This window comes from Pimephales promelas, chromosome 15 (genome assembly GCF_988280905.1).
Source record: "Pimephales promelas chromosome 15, fPimPro1.hap1.1, whole genome shotgun sequence".
Taxonomy (NCBI): domain Eukaryota; kingdom Metazoa; phylum Chordata; class Actinopteri; order Cypriniformes; family Leuciscidae; genus Pimephales; species Pimephales promelas.
In genome coordinates this window covers 31,257,759-31,273,586 of record NC_142783.1, presented here as the reverse complement: position 1 = coordinate 31,273,586, position 15,828 = coordinate 31,257,759, and the positions used below count along the sequence as shown (strand labels likewise).

The window sequence follows — 15,828 nt, the reverse complement described above, 5'->3', positions numbered from 1 at the left end:
TGATTACCAAGTCTGTAACAAAAACTAAAATAAAAAATAATAAAAACATATTTTAATATTTTATTTTATATATACAGTATATATGGAAAATATTCTGAATATTAATAATAACCGTAATAGCATCTTAAATATACTAAAATAATGTACAAATAAAATTCCCATTAGGATTGTTTTTTCTCATTAAAGTTGAATTGGGTCAGCATGCCATTAGAGAGTATTACTTCTGTAGCACTGACATAATGAAGTCACACACAGCCTGCAACACTGATATGCTCTGAAGCAAAGTCACTCAAGATTGGATGTACATAGGTCCATCTAGTGGCCCTTCTTGGAAAATAGGTTTAGGACATCCAAAATGATTTTCTAGGAAGAAGGGGGAAATATATCTTAGTCATTACGACCCTATAATATTATATAAATAATACTAAAAGAAATAACATTGGTTAGGGGGTGATCTGCTTTTTGTAGAAGACTAATGTCTCAAACGAATTCTTCTAAAATGTGTTATTAATTTAGGCTATTAATTAAAAAAAATGATATATATGTCAATAATATAGACATACACACACGCGCGCGCACACACCGTAGCCCTCAATCATATCATTATCTATCTATACACACACAAAAAACTGGGCTTGATTCGGTTGTTCTGAAGGTATGTAAAAAAAATAAAAATGTTTACACTTCTGGTCTTCGGGGTTTATATGACCCCACATTGAAATGAATGGGAAATGTGAAAAAAAAAAAAAAAAAAAAAAACTAAATATATTTTCTTCATGTGACAAAAAAAAGAACAAAAAAAAAATCCGTAATAAATCTGAAAATTTTTACACAGAAATGAAGGCCTAGCTCCTAGAGCATAAATGCAATGTAATTGTGTGGTATATGGATACAAAAGTACTTTATATCTCCAAAAACATAGCATTAATGAATAGATGAGAAGTAAAGAAAAAATTATATATTATTCGTATGATTAAAAATGTACGTATATTTTTTGTACAATTACTCAATCAATTGTTGGGGTCGTAAAGACCCCTAAGCCTAGAAGTGTTCAGGAAATGAAGACCATTTGAAGGTTAAATGTCATGTTAAATGTGTGTAAACTGTTTTTGTTTTGTTTTTTATTTCTATCAAAACTCTATTACCCAGCATGCTTTACTGCAACGCGCCGACTTAGTGTCGTAAATCATCCGCTCTGCTTTACGGCACATAATAAGTAAGTGTGGAGTGAATTGAGTAATGGCAGGAACAGACACGAGATAGTCCACGAACTTGACATTATTCCTACATTTATCAGGTACCGGCAGCCGGACGGACGCCTGTCTTTGTCGTCGTTCGCTGTGAGAGGCTGATTCCGACCCCGTTTTTCTGTCATCATAATAACTGTATGCAGTGGAATGGCTGAAGTGCCGCCAGGGCCTAACGCACTGCCTTCATCCCCGAGCGAGATCACAGTACTGCCCGTGGACGGCTGCACCTTACTGGGCAACGATGAGGGACGGGACATCCTTAGCCCCGGACAGGGACACCAGCACACCAGCGACCATAAGGCGATAGTCAAATCCAACCAGAACAACGTGCACCCCAATGCATCAGCCTCCCAGTTCCACACAGCCCAGCTGAACGGGGTCCAGTGCAACCACACTCATCTCCAGAACCACGTCCAGCAACACCGGCCGTCCGACAATCAAAACGCCGCTTCTGATCATCACTTGGACGGAGTCGCTGAAACACAGGGCGATCACACGGAAAACAACAATTTAACGAGAAATAAACGATGTAGTGATCTAACGCAGAGCCAATCGCCGCCGAACAACGGGATAAACTGCAATGATAGTATGGCGATAACGGAGAGCAGCTCTTGTCGATTGGAGAATGATGTAAGTAGCAGGACTGGTTCGGTGGGTCCGGCTCGGATGGACGGGGCAGAGTCAGGCCCGGGCCCGCAGCGGGCTCGAGTAGAGCAGGCGCCGGCTGACAGCGCTCCAGTGGCGGCGATGTCGAGACTAGCGCTGGAGGAGCACGACGAGTCCATCCGATACGTGAGATACGAGTCTGAGCTCCAGATGCCCGATATAATCCGACTCATAACTAAAGACTTATCTGAGCCCTACTCTATATATACCTATAGGTACTTTATTCACAACTGGCCTCAGCTCTGTTTTCTGGTATGTATCGTGTCATTCAGTTATTCTTGATGCTGTTGAAATCAATATCAAAGCGTTAGACATAACAAAATGTGTAACATCGACAAAAATGATACTGATTAGCATTTTCTTGCTATTTAAATGTTATTTCAATGTAACCTAGTTCGTTTATATTAAGTTTGTCATGTGAATTAGAGTGTCTTAAACCTGAACTCCTTTACTCATTATTTACATCAAAGAATAGCATGATATCATTGTTCATTACTATAGTAGCCTACATGTCCAAAAAACAAGGAGTCTAAACATATACCCATTATATGTCATATAACCATCTTCAAGAAAACATTATATAAATGATTGTCATATTTAGTACATGCCCAGTTTAAATGTCATTCTAATCTACAGTGATGTATAAAATGTTACTAATTTATTAGCTTTTTCATATATCGTGGTATTTAAATGATATGCCAATTTACATTAAAAGAAAATATGTCAATGCTACCATATATTACCATGGTTTATCAACAAAAAAAAAACATGAAATGAACACAATTTTATATATATTTGTTATGTATTTTCAAATGTTTGTCCTTTTTTAAATGTCACATTGCTTAAGTGATTCAGATGTAACCATATGACTATTTACTGTTATACACTAAATATTAGTTATTGTATCTTTTGCAAGAGTGATGTTTAAAATGTATATAATCTGTTAGTGAGTAAGGATGTATGCTTGCATAACAGAAAAGTATCAAAAAGTGTCATGGTACATATTTTCTGTGATAATACCATGCATTTTTGACACACTAATACCATAGTATTGTTGGTGCTAGGATGGGTTAGTTAATCATTCAGTACAGTGGGATATACAATCACTTCGCAGTATTTGGTAATGGTAGTTTTTATTACTGGGATCTAACCATGGTAATGTGGACCAGTCCATATCGTGGTTTTATTAAAAAGTACCAGTATGGTACATTCCAAGGCGTTGAAGTGTATTTATATCATTTTTAACAGATTGAGGGTGGTGTAATTCTCATCTTGAGCCTTAGTATTAGAGTTATTTGTCATTGTTTTGCACAGTTCACCATATGAATTGCAGTGTCTTGCTGAGTCTTTCTTTGATGTGTCACAGGCGATGGTTGAGACGGACTGTGTTGGTGCCATCGTGTGTAAGCTAGACATGCATAAGAAGATGTTCCGTCGAGGATACATCGCCATGCTCGCCGTGGACTCCAAATTTCGCAGGAAAGGCATCGGTAAGAGCTATGCTAGCATGGTTGCCCTCACCTCAGAATGGCAACAGAAGGGATCTTTTTATAGGACCCGCGTCTGCTTCAGTGTCAGCTCATGGATACATTTAGTGCCTGAATGCTTTGAACTGCTATAAATCAATGGTTTGCCTTTCTGTGTCGAAGGAGCTCGATGTTCCATGTGTATTATTTACCATATTCAATCGGTATATATAATACTGGAAATGTATTATAAATGATTAAAAGCTGTACTTGTTTGTTAGGCACTAACCTTGTGAAAAAGGCCATTTATGCTATGGTGGAGGGGGATTGTGATGAGGTAAGAGATTAATCTTGTAAATATTTCACGCTATGGATATATTTGGAATGGAATACTACTACATACTACACAGTAGAGTAGCATGGATTGACGATGAGTCTTGTGTTAATGCTATTGGCATTTAAAATTAATATAATACTTTTATTTTTAAAATAGTAAAATATATAGTAATACATGTTATCCTGCATTTTGTCTGTATTGATGTTGGATCTCGGGAACTAATGCCATTTGTCATGATTTATGCTAAATGTGATTGTGCCGAGTATTTAAGTATTTAAGTTTTTATTTGAGTATTTATTTAAATTAGCAGTTTATTTAATTTTGTGTAAAAAAAATGTATATAGTGTTTTCAGTGAGAAATGAGGAAATATCATGCCATAATACTCATCACTGTCCATTTTTATATTGTTTTCTTAAATAGAAGATCAGTAATATTACATTGAGATGCATTATACAAGGCTAAGCCGTCAGGTTGCATTCTGCAAATGCATATGTACAGTGCCTTACAAAAGTTTAAATACCTAATACTTAAAATAACATTTTATTTAGCAATTTTCAACATTGATAATTAGATCAATCATTATAAGAACTGTTTCTTTTTACTTTATTTATTTTTAGAATGACAATATTCTTCTAAAAGAATTGTTTTAGAAGAATATTCTTGCACTTTTTCTGACTAGATTTATTTAATATATTTTGATAGATTTAAAATAATGTTGGACAGTTTTTACTGGTCAAGTTACATAAGTCATATGGCATTACAGGACCCACAAATATTCCCATTCCACCACATTATAATCAACATTACGTATAGTAGTTTAATGTAGTACTGACACTAAAACTCTGTAAACTTGAATTTTTTTCTCATACAGCCATTTTTATTTAGGGGGGAATATCCACGATACATATTTTCACCTCGTCAGTATTTCTTTCACCCTTTTATTTAGAGATTATTTGCTCCAAGTGAGATTGTTAGTATGAAATTGAACACAGTATATGGCAATATTGTTTTCAATAAAAAACATTTGCACAAAGCAAGCCAATCCACTTTTCAATGTTGATAAAAAATAATGGGACAAAAAGAAATCAAGAGACATTTAGAATAGATAATCACAAGTCAACTATGACATTAATGCGATTAATCGCGATTAAATATTTTAATCGTTTGACTGCACTAGTAAAAACGCATGAAGTGACCAGGTGTGAATGAGTATGTAGTACTACGCCATTCCAAATATGCCTCAACTTCTATTTTCCCCTCACTTGTGTTTTACATGTAAGACTATGCTATGCCCATTATTTCTCTATGCTTTATTTTCATCCTCAGGTGGTGTTAGAGACAGAAATCACCAACAAATCAGCCCTGAAACTCTATGAGAACCTGGGCTTTGTCAGGGACAAGCGGCTGTTTAGATATTATTTAAACGGAGTGGACGCACTTCGGCTTAAACTCTGGCTTCGCTAAATCAAACTACGGGGTCCCTCAACTCTTTCTCCATCCCTTTGGCCTCCTCTTCCTCCGCCCCAGTCCTTCGGCTCAGACCACCTGACTTCCCATCAATAGAAAGACACTCGACCTCTGCTGAGCCACAAAGGGGAGACTCTGAGGGAAATTTCAACCAATCATAATAAAGTGTTTTAAGAACTTTTTGTGTAAACAAAAGAGAGGTCATTGCAGAAAAGAAAAAGAAGTCGGGTACTAATATGACATTGACACCGAAAAGAAAAACACACGTCGGCTTCGATGTTCAGATGTCAATAGCCTGGCTTAACACCTCCGTGTATTTGCGTCAGGCAGTGGAGGCGGATGGGCCGAATGTGTCGACGGCATTGGAGAAATGAATCGTGCCGAAAGCAAACAGTGCGCCACACTTAGTTGTTGTTTTTTTTGTCGTTTTTTTATGAACAATCACAATGCGAAGGATGAAAATGTGTTTAAACCGACTCAACGAAACTACTCGAATCATTTTTTGTTTTACAATTTAGTTTTTCTAAAAGAGGGTGCACGGGAGCATTGCAGGTTGCGATTGTGCCTGCTACTTTGCGTTGTTTTTGTGCGTACGGGGGTCTGTGGTTTATTTTATGTGTTTATTTTATGTTTTGGAAAACACTGAGCAGAGCCTTGTCTGCTTTAGAAGTTTGATCTACGACAAACTAACACACACAGATACAGAAACACTTTAACCTGAGTGCTGACGGCATCTCTGCTCTTTTAAGTTGGTCTTATTAGCTCACGTTTTGCCATATTGGTTTATGTGGCTTGTGATTCTGACATAAGTGTTTTGTACAACTAAATTAAAATGAATGAAAATCAATTACTAAATGGCCTAAAAGGAGAGTATTCCCTGTTTTTTTTTTCAGTACTTTTTTACCACAGACTTCATTCATAGATGCTCCCTTTCCATGTCTGATACAATGTTTGGATATTCGGATATGCTGAACTAGAGAAATGAACCTCAAACAGACGCACTTCTCATTTTTGCACTGATTAGATAGGGAATTTGTGCTCTGTATATTTCCCTTGTCCGCCACTGCTTTAGTGGACCAGTAAAGGACAGACTACAGATCTCACCAGCTCAGTTGCTCCGTTGGACTCATGCAAATAGTTGCTTTAAAGTCATGAAACTATGGATGCTTGTTTCCGCCTTGGAATAAAAAAAAGATATTCACTCACAATTATGACTTTTTTTTTCTTTTTTTGAAATTGTGAGTTTACATCTTGCACAATTTCCCAATGTAAAGATGCAATTGCGTGTAATAGTCTCAAATGCAAGATATAAACTTCCAATTGTGACACATTTTTCTCAGAATCTCGCAATTCTGACTATTACACGCAATTGCGAATTTCAGTTAGGAAATTGGAATTACATTTATAACTCGCAATTATTGTGAGTTTATATCTGACAATTCGGAGAAAAGTCTCAATTGCAAGTTATAACGTAAAAAGTCGCGTTTGTGAGAAAAGAAATTTCTTTATTTCTCTCAGTTGTGAGTTATAAAGTTAGAATTTTTACTGCGATTTTGTATCCCCCATTATTTTTTTATTCCGAGATTTTCCGCAATTCCGAGAAGAAAAAAAAAAGTCGTAATTGTGAGTCGCGATATTTTTTTTTTATTCCATGGCGGAATCGAGCTTCCATAAAATACAGATTGGTTATATGCAAGACGACAATGTTTAGAGGTGTTTTTAAAATTGAATGGAGGAAATGTCCCGAGGTTCTTGTTTTTATGGGTTTGTGTTTAACAGTAGTGTGCTGTGGCAGGTTGTACCATCACGTTGTATGTAAGTGTTTCTATGTCATTGCAAATAGACCCCCATTTTTGCTTTGCTGCTGGCTCATAAGTTGTTCTTTGGAGAAAAAAAAAACACTTTGTTTTTTCAAGTTTGGAGTGGGAAACAGTTTCTTTGATTTGCTAAATGTACATATGGAAGTTTGATTTATTGTTTTTGATTGTCAACAGAAAAGATCCCCACAGAGCTGCTGCTCTCAATTGTTCGAAGATGGATGGGTTGCTTTATAAATTTGCGCTTAAATACACTGATTTTGCTGATGGAATTACGGGAAGAGGAATTTATGCGTCTTTTGGTTGTTTTTCTGTTTTATTGAATTTTTTTTTAAAGCCCAAATTGTAGTTCATCTCCCAGAAATGTAACGGTCCCATCAATTCCCTTTGTCAGTAAGGCTCAGGTGTTTCTATTCAATTCTCCTTTCACTAGTCAGGCGCTCCTTTCAAGGACCCAGTGGTTCTTAACAGCCATCTTGTCTTTGATTTCTTTGATTTGGGTGGACAGTCAATGTTGAAATGGAAATTTGAGAGCCTTGAGTAGCTTTCGTCGAAATAGACCATCTACGTAATTTAGCTTGTGAATTTAGATTCACCCTCATGTCTTTCCAAGATTACATAGGTTTTGTCTTCTGTAGAACACACTAGAAGACATTTTGATAAATCTGTGTTTTTTTTTTCCCCCTACAATGCCATTTGGGGTCGAAAGAACATTAGATTTATATTGTATAGACAAAAATGGTTGAAGCATTCTTCAAAATGTGTTCTGCAGAAGTTTGGACTGATATAAGGATGAGTTTAATAAAGACAATTTTCTGTTTTGATGAACTATCCTTTTATTAAATTTCAATGCTTTTCACAAGATGCCAATTTTGCCATTCTATGCTGCCCATGTTTTCGTATTGGAGAAATGTTTTTTTTTTTTGCAGTGCCCAGTATCTGACTTTTGTGGTTTGTCACTGTAAGCTGTCCATCAGCTTTAGACCGAACAGCTGGCAGGTTCTAGCTGGGTAAGATCACATATTTTGATGATGTGGACACTAATCTGACTGGCTTCTGTTTTGGGGAATCATTCAATGATGGGACTAATTTTGAATCTGCACTTGTGGCTAAATATCACCCTTGTAAACGGTGGATTTTATGTTGTAGTTAGTGTAACTCTTGTACTTTCAGCTGATGATTTGGACGAGTGAGATCTGCACCTCTAACATGGATCCATTTTGCTGGGGGAAGAGCGACCGTTTGCATGTTGATGAACATTTTCTCCACCCTTGTTTCTCCCACTTTCACCCCTGACAAAATGTCTTGCAAAAGTTTCTTTGTTTTCAAGTGGACAACAGACCTGGTTTAAAAATTATAAATAAATTATTTGATTTTTAAGCAAATGTAGTAGTTTGTTTTGTTTTTCTGAAAGGAGAGCTTGCAAATCAAACTTTGGAATGTTAAATGATGTCAATTCTATTTTAATGTTGTGGTTTTATTGATATTTTTTAGAATAATTAAGATGAATAAAGGTTACTTAAGCAATTTATGTGCCAGTATTAGGCGAAATCAAACGGAACTACAATCTGTGTGAGTAGATTAAAATATTATTGGTGGTGTTATAATCATTATAATTAATTTGGGCGTCTGAATAATGGCAGCCGGAGAATTGTTTGGAAGTTGTAGTTATTTTTCAGATTCTGTTTGATGCTGATAGTGCTCAAGCAATTACTGTACAAACTTGACCTTTAAATCTTGCTTACTTCAGTATAAAAAAGGCCATCATAGCAAAAGGGCCACTGAGTTCAACATCAGCTGTTCATTAGCTATTTACAGCGGCAGAGCTACTTGATTATTCATTGCTGTTAATTTGTGTGTAAGTACACTGATTTGAATCTGTTGAAATTCAGTTTTGTTGTCGAGAGGAGGCAGCTGTACTCAACGCCACTACAATGTTTTGTTTAACATAATTGCACAAGACTGATTCACATAACAAGATTTTTATTTCATTCCTCAGACTATATATACAGACATCATTTACTGCAGGAAAATTGCATGATTTGCATCTTATGTCTTTCTAGTTTTGCATAATCATAACACCACTTCATACATGTGTAACAATTTATGCCAGTTTCAAATTCAGTTATATACATTTTTCACTAGTTGATTGTTGGTTACACTTGATCATTATTTTTTTTGAATGGTTTTGCTTCAAAAGTGCAAGGCTGTAAAATAAAGTCCTTCCCTAATTTGAAGACATGTACATCATATGTACTGATAGTAATTGTAATGAGAACTAAACCTAACCTTAACCCATGTAGTTACCTTATATTATCCAGTACTTTCTTAGGTGCACATACTGTAAAACAAAGTGCCAAATTGGCTAGCTGCCTGCAGGATTAAAAAAGAGTTATATAAATATTTCATATCATTGGAAGACCTTTGGTCAGTTCCACAGACAAGGCTCAAGTCTAGTCGTAGGGAATTAAGTTCCTAATTGAACAAAGGCCTAATTCCGGCGTATTTAAGCCTTGTCTGTGAAACCAGGCGCTTATGTTGTAGGGGGCACAATAAAGGAGGATCATGGTCTGGTGACTTCAATTTCTGGGTATCTGGTGATTGGGATTGTAGACTGTAGATCAGGGTTCCCCAAACTCAGTCAGGACACTGTCCCTGCAGAGTTTAGCTCCAACCCTGATCAAACACACCTACCGGTGAGTTTCTACTGATCCTGAAGACCTTGATTAGCTTGCTCAGGTGTGTTTGATCAGGGTTGGAGCTAAACTCACACAGTAGCCCTCCAGGACCGAGTTTGGGGAACCCTGCTGTAGATTTTACAGTCATCTCACACCATGAAACTTCCCAGTTAAAGACGGAGGGAGGACTTTCTGCATGGAGTTTGCATGTTCTCCCCATGTTTCCACTTTCCCCCAGAATCCAAACATGCCTGAAGATGAATTGGAGGCCGTAAATTGCCAGTTGGTGAGTGTGAATGTGAATGTGTGTTAGTACTGCAATGGACTGGCCATTTGTGTGTGTGTGTGTCCCTGCCTGCAGCCAGAGAAGTTGGGATAAGCTCTAGCATAACCGCAGCCCTACTTAAAACAAATAAAGTCGATGGATGGATGGTGGTGCTTGGGAATGACCTTGCAGCTTTTGTGTTAGCAGCCCAGGTTGTTAACCATTACTCTCTCACTATACTGTTAAAATAACTCTTCCAGAATAAACGCTTGCAACTTAAGGTCTATGTACAGCATTTGTGGCATGCAGTTAAATACTTTTAAAAAAAGTGTAGCCCATACTTCAGTCAATAAAAATTAACAAAAATGCAATGCAATACAAATTGACAAAATAAACACTAGCAGATGTGTTAAAATGAGATGTAAGATGTGTGGTATAATTGCATACCAACCATGGGCTAGATTTCTTAAATGGCGGATTAGCCCGAGAGCGCAATTCCATATTAGGTGCCAAAGGGAGTTGAAAAGTTCTGAGCGTGCAAATAAATGAAACAACACAAATGCCCCCTGAATACAATGAGCAACATTAACTATAAGAGCAGCTCAAATTAGTGTCTGGTTTAAGACATTCTTTTTTCGGCCCTTAAATTGAAATTCAAATACTCTGCTCCCATACATTTTGTCTGAAAGGGAAACTCCTGCGAATGCATGTGCAAAAATAACCCTGTTCATTTCTTTTCATTGTCATTTAATTTTCATGTCTCATCAAGCCCCTTCAAGTCAAGGTAACTTTATGTTTGTGTTGCAAAACCTTTGAACAGTTTCTATCAATTGTGGGTCTAGATTTGTTATGCTCTTTGGAGAACTTCCTTCCCCAGACTTCCTTCCCCAGACCTTCCCCAGTCCTTATGGTGACTTCCTTCCCCAGACTTTCACATTTATGGTCTTCTACCTCTGGCCGGATTCCATTTGCCAATAGCGGTTTATCACTCATGTCTCCCACGTTTGGGTCTGTCAGCTGTGGACTTGGCTGCAGCAGTTCCTTTACGTCCGTCCAGAATCCGTCCCTCAAACTCATCCCAGAAGATATATTGTTCCATTGACCTGGATACAAGCCGGACCCTCTGACTTCTTTCCATCTCCTCTCCTTCCACTGATACATAAGACAAGACTTCAATGAGCTCAAGTACACAATCAAAGTGAAAAGGACAATTTGGGCAATGTATTAATTGGAAAAGTGTTCAAACTGAGGGACTCACCATAAGAGGCGTACCACCTCTTCGATTTTCCCCATCTTTCTCTAAAGCACCTCTGCTGAGCTTGCCGCTTCTTGGTTGCTTGGCGACTGAGCATCGTCTGTGCCAGCAGGACACCTTTCATGTGTCTCTGCTAAGGTAAAAAATTCTTAAGTGATCCAACTAAGAATAGCCTCAATGTGTAATTCTGAGTGGTATTTGAAATAGTTGCTAAACTATTGTTATAACACTTGAAGACTCAACAGAAAGTGTACCACCTAGTGATGGGGACGAGACCGCCTATGCCGAGTCCAAGTCAAGACGAGTCTTTGAAGGGTCGAGTCCGAGTCGAGACCGAGTCTTTGAAGGGTCGAGGCCGAGTCCGTTGGTTTTCAAATACAGTCGAGTTTGAGTCAAGACCGAGTCTTTGAAGGGTCGAGTCCAAGTCGAGACCGAGTCCGTTGGTTTTCAAATACAGTCGAGTCCGAGTCAAGACCGAGTCTTTGAAGGGTCGAGTCCGAGTCGAGACCGAGTCTTTGAAGGGTCGAGTCCAAGTCGAGACCGAGTCCATTGGTTTTCAAATACAGTCGAGTTTGAGTCAAGACCGAGTCTTTGAAGGGTCGAGTCCGAGTCGAGACCGAGTCTTTGAAGGGTCGAGTCCAAGTCGAGGCCGAGTCCGTTGGTTTTCAAATACAGTCGAGTTTGAGTCAAGACCGAGTCTTTGAAGGGTCGAGTCCAAGTCAAGACCGAGTCTTTGAAGCGTTGAGTCCGAGTCAAGACCGAGTCCGTTGGTTTTCAAATACAGTCGAGTTTGAGTCAAGACCGAGTCTTTGAAGGGTCGAGTCCAAGTCAAGACCGAGTCTTTGAAGCGTTGAGTCCGAGTCAAGACCGAGTCCGTTGGTTTTCAAATACAGTTGAGTCCGAGTCAAGACCGAGTCTTTGAAGGGTCGAGTCCGAGTCAAGACCGAGTCCGTTGGTTTTCAAATACAGTTGAGTCCGAGTCAAGACCGAGTCTTTGAAGGGTCGAGTCCGAGTCAAGACCGAGTCCGTTGTTTTTTAAATACAGTCGAGTCCGAGTCAAGACCGAGTTTTTGAGGAAGCAAGTCCGAGTCAAGGTTTTGTCCCGACAGATCAGTTTTGAAACGGTTTGTGGTTCTGAAAGGCGAATTTGATGACGGCAGACTCGTTGCTCATCTTGCCGCCGCTCACACCAGGCAGCAACTGAAGACACTGATGGCTCTGATGACAGTATCTTTGCATTGCACCATGGGATGTCATTTTTAAATAATGCCCGTCAACATTGCATTTTATTATGATAGTTGTTATGAAAGCAGATTATTATTTCTGTTAGAAAGCAGAAATCGGTCTCGAGTCCGAAACCAGACTCGAGTACTACAGTACATCACTAGTACCACCTTTGGATTAGAGATTGGGATATGGCTAATGAGTGGAGCTTCATGTCCAGCTCCACCTCTCGGGGTGTAATGGGTGAAGCTTAAAGTTTGAGCCCGGTCCTTACCAAAACCCTATACATATCTTGGTCAAAACCACCTACATCCAGAGAGGGGATCTACTCCCATTCCCTGTGCCCTGATGATGGATCCCAGAGATAAAGGTACCACGGCTGCACCCCAGCATACTTTCCACTCCAACAACACCGTAATCAGATCTAGTGGGACCACAGGGCAAGGCTCAATGCTCACCAGCTGTCAGTCTTCTCCCTCTTTATCTACATCTTTTAGTCTTGAAACACCATCACAAACTCTCGGTACCTGAGTTGTCAAAACCCCCATCTTTAACAATATATCGGACTGCATGTCTATTTGCATACTTTTCTATATGCAAGAGAAGGATCAGTGTTTGAATTATACTAATGCATCCAGGAGCTGGGGAGCTTTAATATTTGGAAGACCCACTGCATGGGGATCCTGATCAAGAGGTTTAATTTTGCGATATTGACCGATTGACTCTACATTATCATTTACATTACATCCTAGACAACCAGAATCTTGATTGTGCTAATTTAGCTGTTACTTTGAGAAGGTTCAAGGAAATGTGTTTGGTTTACATTTTTTTTTTAAATTTTTAAATATCCACCAGAGATGGTTTTATTATTGGGAGATTATTGGGGTCCGTGGCTCTACCACTGGAGAAAGTGTAGCGGCCAACTTAGATCATGATAACCAATCACAATACAGCCTTGACGTCATGTTCATAGTTGTGGGACAGTCAATCAGTCTGTGAACGTCCGGCCCAGAAAAGAGTTGTATACCTGTAGTGTGTTGCTTGTGCCACAGCGCCCTCCCAGGCTGGGAGTGGAAAAGCAATGGACAGGCCCATCTCTCCATCCCGTGTCCTGGCAAGAACAAACGCGTGATGTTCATTAAAAGACAAGACAGAAGCTACCCTTAGATTTGCCCTCTTTGGAAAGTGATTCATTCTTTCAAACTATTCAGAGAATATGGAAGAATATAGTGCACGACCTCAAACTCTTCCGTTTTGCATGCCATGCGTGCATGTTTGGCAGGATTCACATCAGCCCCTGTGGCAAGGGACATTGTTTGCCACCCCTGTGAGTTGAGTTCAATGATGTTCATAATTAGGATCAAAATTATATTGAATAAATTGAAGGACTGTATGAATGACTTCAAAGTGATTATAGAGTAAAGTAACTATACATCATGTTCAGACCTTTGCTGGATGTGGTGGGCGAGACTTAATAATGCTTTTATCACAGACACTTTGAGACCCTGTGGGTGACATCACAACAAGTATGAATGAAATAATAAAAAGCAAGGTCTATGTCAGACCCATCAAAATGTCTTACCCAAGTTACGTAAAAGTAATACACTAGTTTGTTATTCAAAATTGAGCCTATGCCATCTAAGATGAGATCAATCATTCTAATATGAGAACTAAAATCAGTCTAAAACGTTCACTTAGCAATGTCATAAATAGATTTGGTAGTCGGCACATTCAAAGGTCAAAAGAGTACAAATGAACTATTGTGTTGTGCAACACATTGCATGATTCATAGAGTAATTTTGTTCATAATTTGAACTAAACATAAAGTCTGATTATCACTGACCTGGTTCTAAACTAACAATATGAGGCACTTTGTGTCTTCCTGTCAAAGGAGGAAGATGGTTGGTCTTCCTCGGTCCCACAATCCCTTTCTCTTGCCTCTCTGTGCCTTTCACAGCAGTTATCATCCATGGTGAGGTTGGAAGCAGGGAAGGCTCGTCCTCCATTGGTTGATCAAGAGATGGTGCAACTTGGCAAATCTTTGGCCTGGAGTTGCTGTTTCCCATGGTCCATTTATACTCCCAGCCAAGTTAAGTTATGTATCAAATATATCTCAATAGTCTAAATTTCCTAAGCTGCTTTCAAAGGTGTAATCCAGGCCTAACTTCTCACTCCATCTGAATCCAGGTTGAATCCGTAAGGTTAAGTTTTGACTTAACCTGAACAAAGAGTATTCCCCCTCAGTGCTGCTAAAGCATACAAACTGAAACTCTGGCTAAGTTGTGTTGTGAAATGGCAGGTGCGTGCTTTATATTTCTCGGTTTTGGCGTAATGAGGTAAGTTTCCATGGTGACTGTCCCCACAGGTTACTTTATAACTGTGTGTTAATGCTTGGACGGCGGTGAGAGGGCCTGTCTTTCTGATTGCTCAGGCATGCGACCGCTCAGGGAAACAGGCTTGATGATTGACAGAATTAGGAACAGTTTTCTGTTTGTCGGATTACAGCAGGTATAACTTGACTTTAGTGAAAATTAATTGCTGGCTTGCAATTATTACACTGTATAAGTTATGCCCATTCATAGTCAATTTTTGGGTTTCTTTCAATAAATAATAACTTATGCCTGCTACGACCTCAGTTATATCTATATTATGACTATGACGAGTAAAAATCTAGATTAAAATGCATTCAGAAAAAGCTTTGTATATATCTGTATCTATTTGTTGGTTTTTATAAATACCATTTCTACCCAAAGTTTTATTTGGAATAAAAATGCTGTAGCCTGAATGTCAAATAATGTCAAAGGTCATCTTAAATATATGTGAATGTTCACACAAAGTTCCCTAAACATACACAATATGGCCAAAAATATTTATAAAGATGTATTTTTCAATGTAAATAGAAATGATTTGATCAAAAGTGACAGATCAAACAAAAAAAACAAAAATCTATTTCAAATACGTTTGAACGTTCTTTTCGTCAAAGAATCCTGAAAAAAAAGGTCTCGGAGTTTCATCTATTCAGCATAACAAACATTTATAACTGTGTTCGTGATGTTTCTTGAGCACCAAATCAGCATATTAAAATGATATAAAATAGAAAATATTTTTATTTTACAAGAAATTAATTTATAATTTAAATGTGAATAATATTTGTCTTTTTGATTCAATGAATTCAGTCTCGGTGAGCATAAGAGGCTTCTTTAAAAACATTTTAAAAATCTATACCGACCCCAAATTTTTCATTTGAATGGAAGTATGTGTTCATAAAAAATACTGTAAATCTTCCTGTTGAACTGTGTCAGCACATGGAGGGTTATCAGCACCTCCCAGTCCCAGGGTGAACAAACTAGGCCCCATAATGTGGATTTAAAGACTTCCTCTGTTCTCCATATTCCTCCCCTC

At 38.3% G+C, this 15,828-nt stretch overlaps 2 protein-coding genes across 2 annotated transcripts; one reads left to right on the top strand and one right to left on the bottom strand.

Annotated features, from left to right (window-relative positions):
* Positions 1–1,234: 1,234 nt before the first annotated feature.
* On the top strand, positions 1,235–5,374 carry naa30 (N-alpha-acetyltransferase 30, NatC catalytic subunit). The gene is made up of 4 exons (XM_039666820.2): positions 1,235–2,168; positions 3,283–3,406; positions 3,664–3,719; positions 5,047–5,374. The coding sequence occupies exons 1-4, from the start codon at positions 1,398–1,400 to the stop codon at positions 5,182–5,184; spliced, it is 1,089 nt and encodes a 362-aa protein (XP_039522754.2). The 5' UTR covers positions 1,235–1,397; the 3' UTR covers positions 5,185–5,374.
* Positions 5,375–9,903: 4,529 nt separating this feature from the next.
* Positions 9,904–14,730, bottom strand: LOC120475977 (uncharacterized). The gene is given in 7 exon segments (XM_089120532.1): positions 9,904–11,000; positions 11,002–11,099; positions 11,206–11,332; positions 13,454–13,537; positions 13,665–13,751; positions 13,873–13,931; positions 14,270–14,730. Coding segments are annotated over 7 exon segments (957 nt in total). The 5' UTR covers positions 14,493–14,730; the 3' UTR covers positions 9,904–10,721.
* Positions 14,731–15,828: the final 1,098 nt, after the last annotated feature.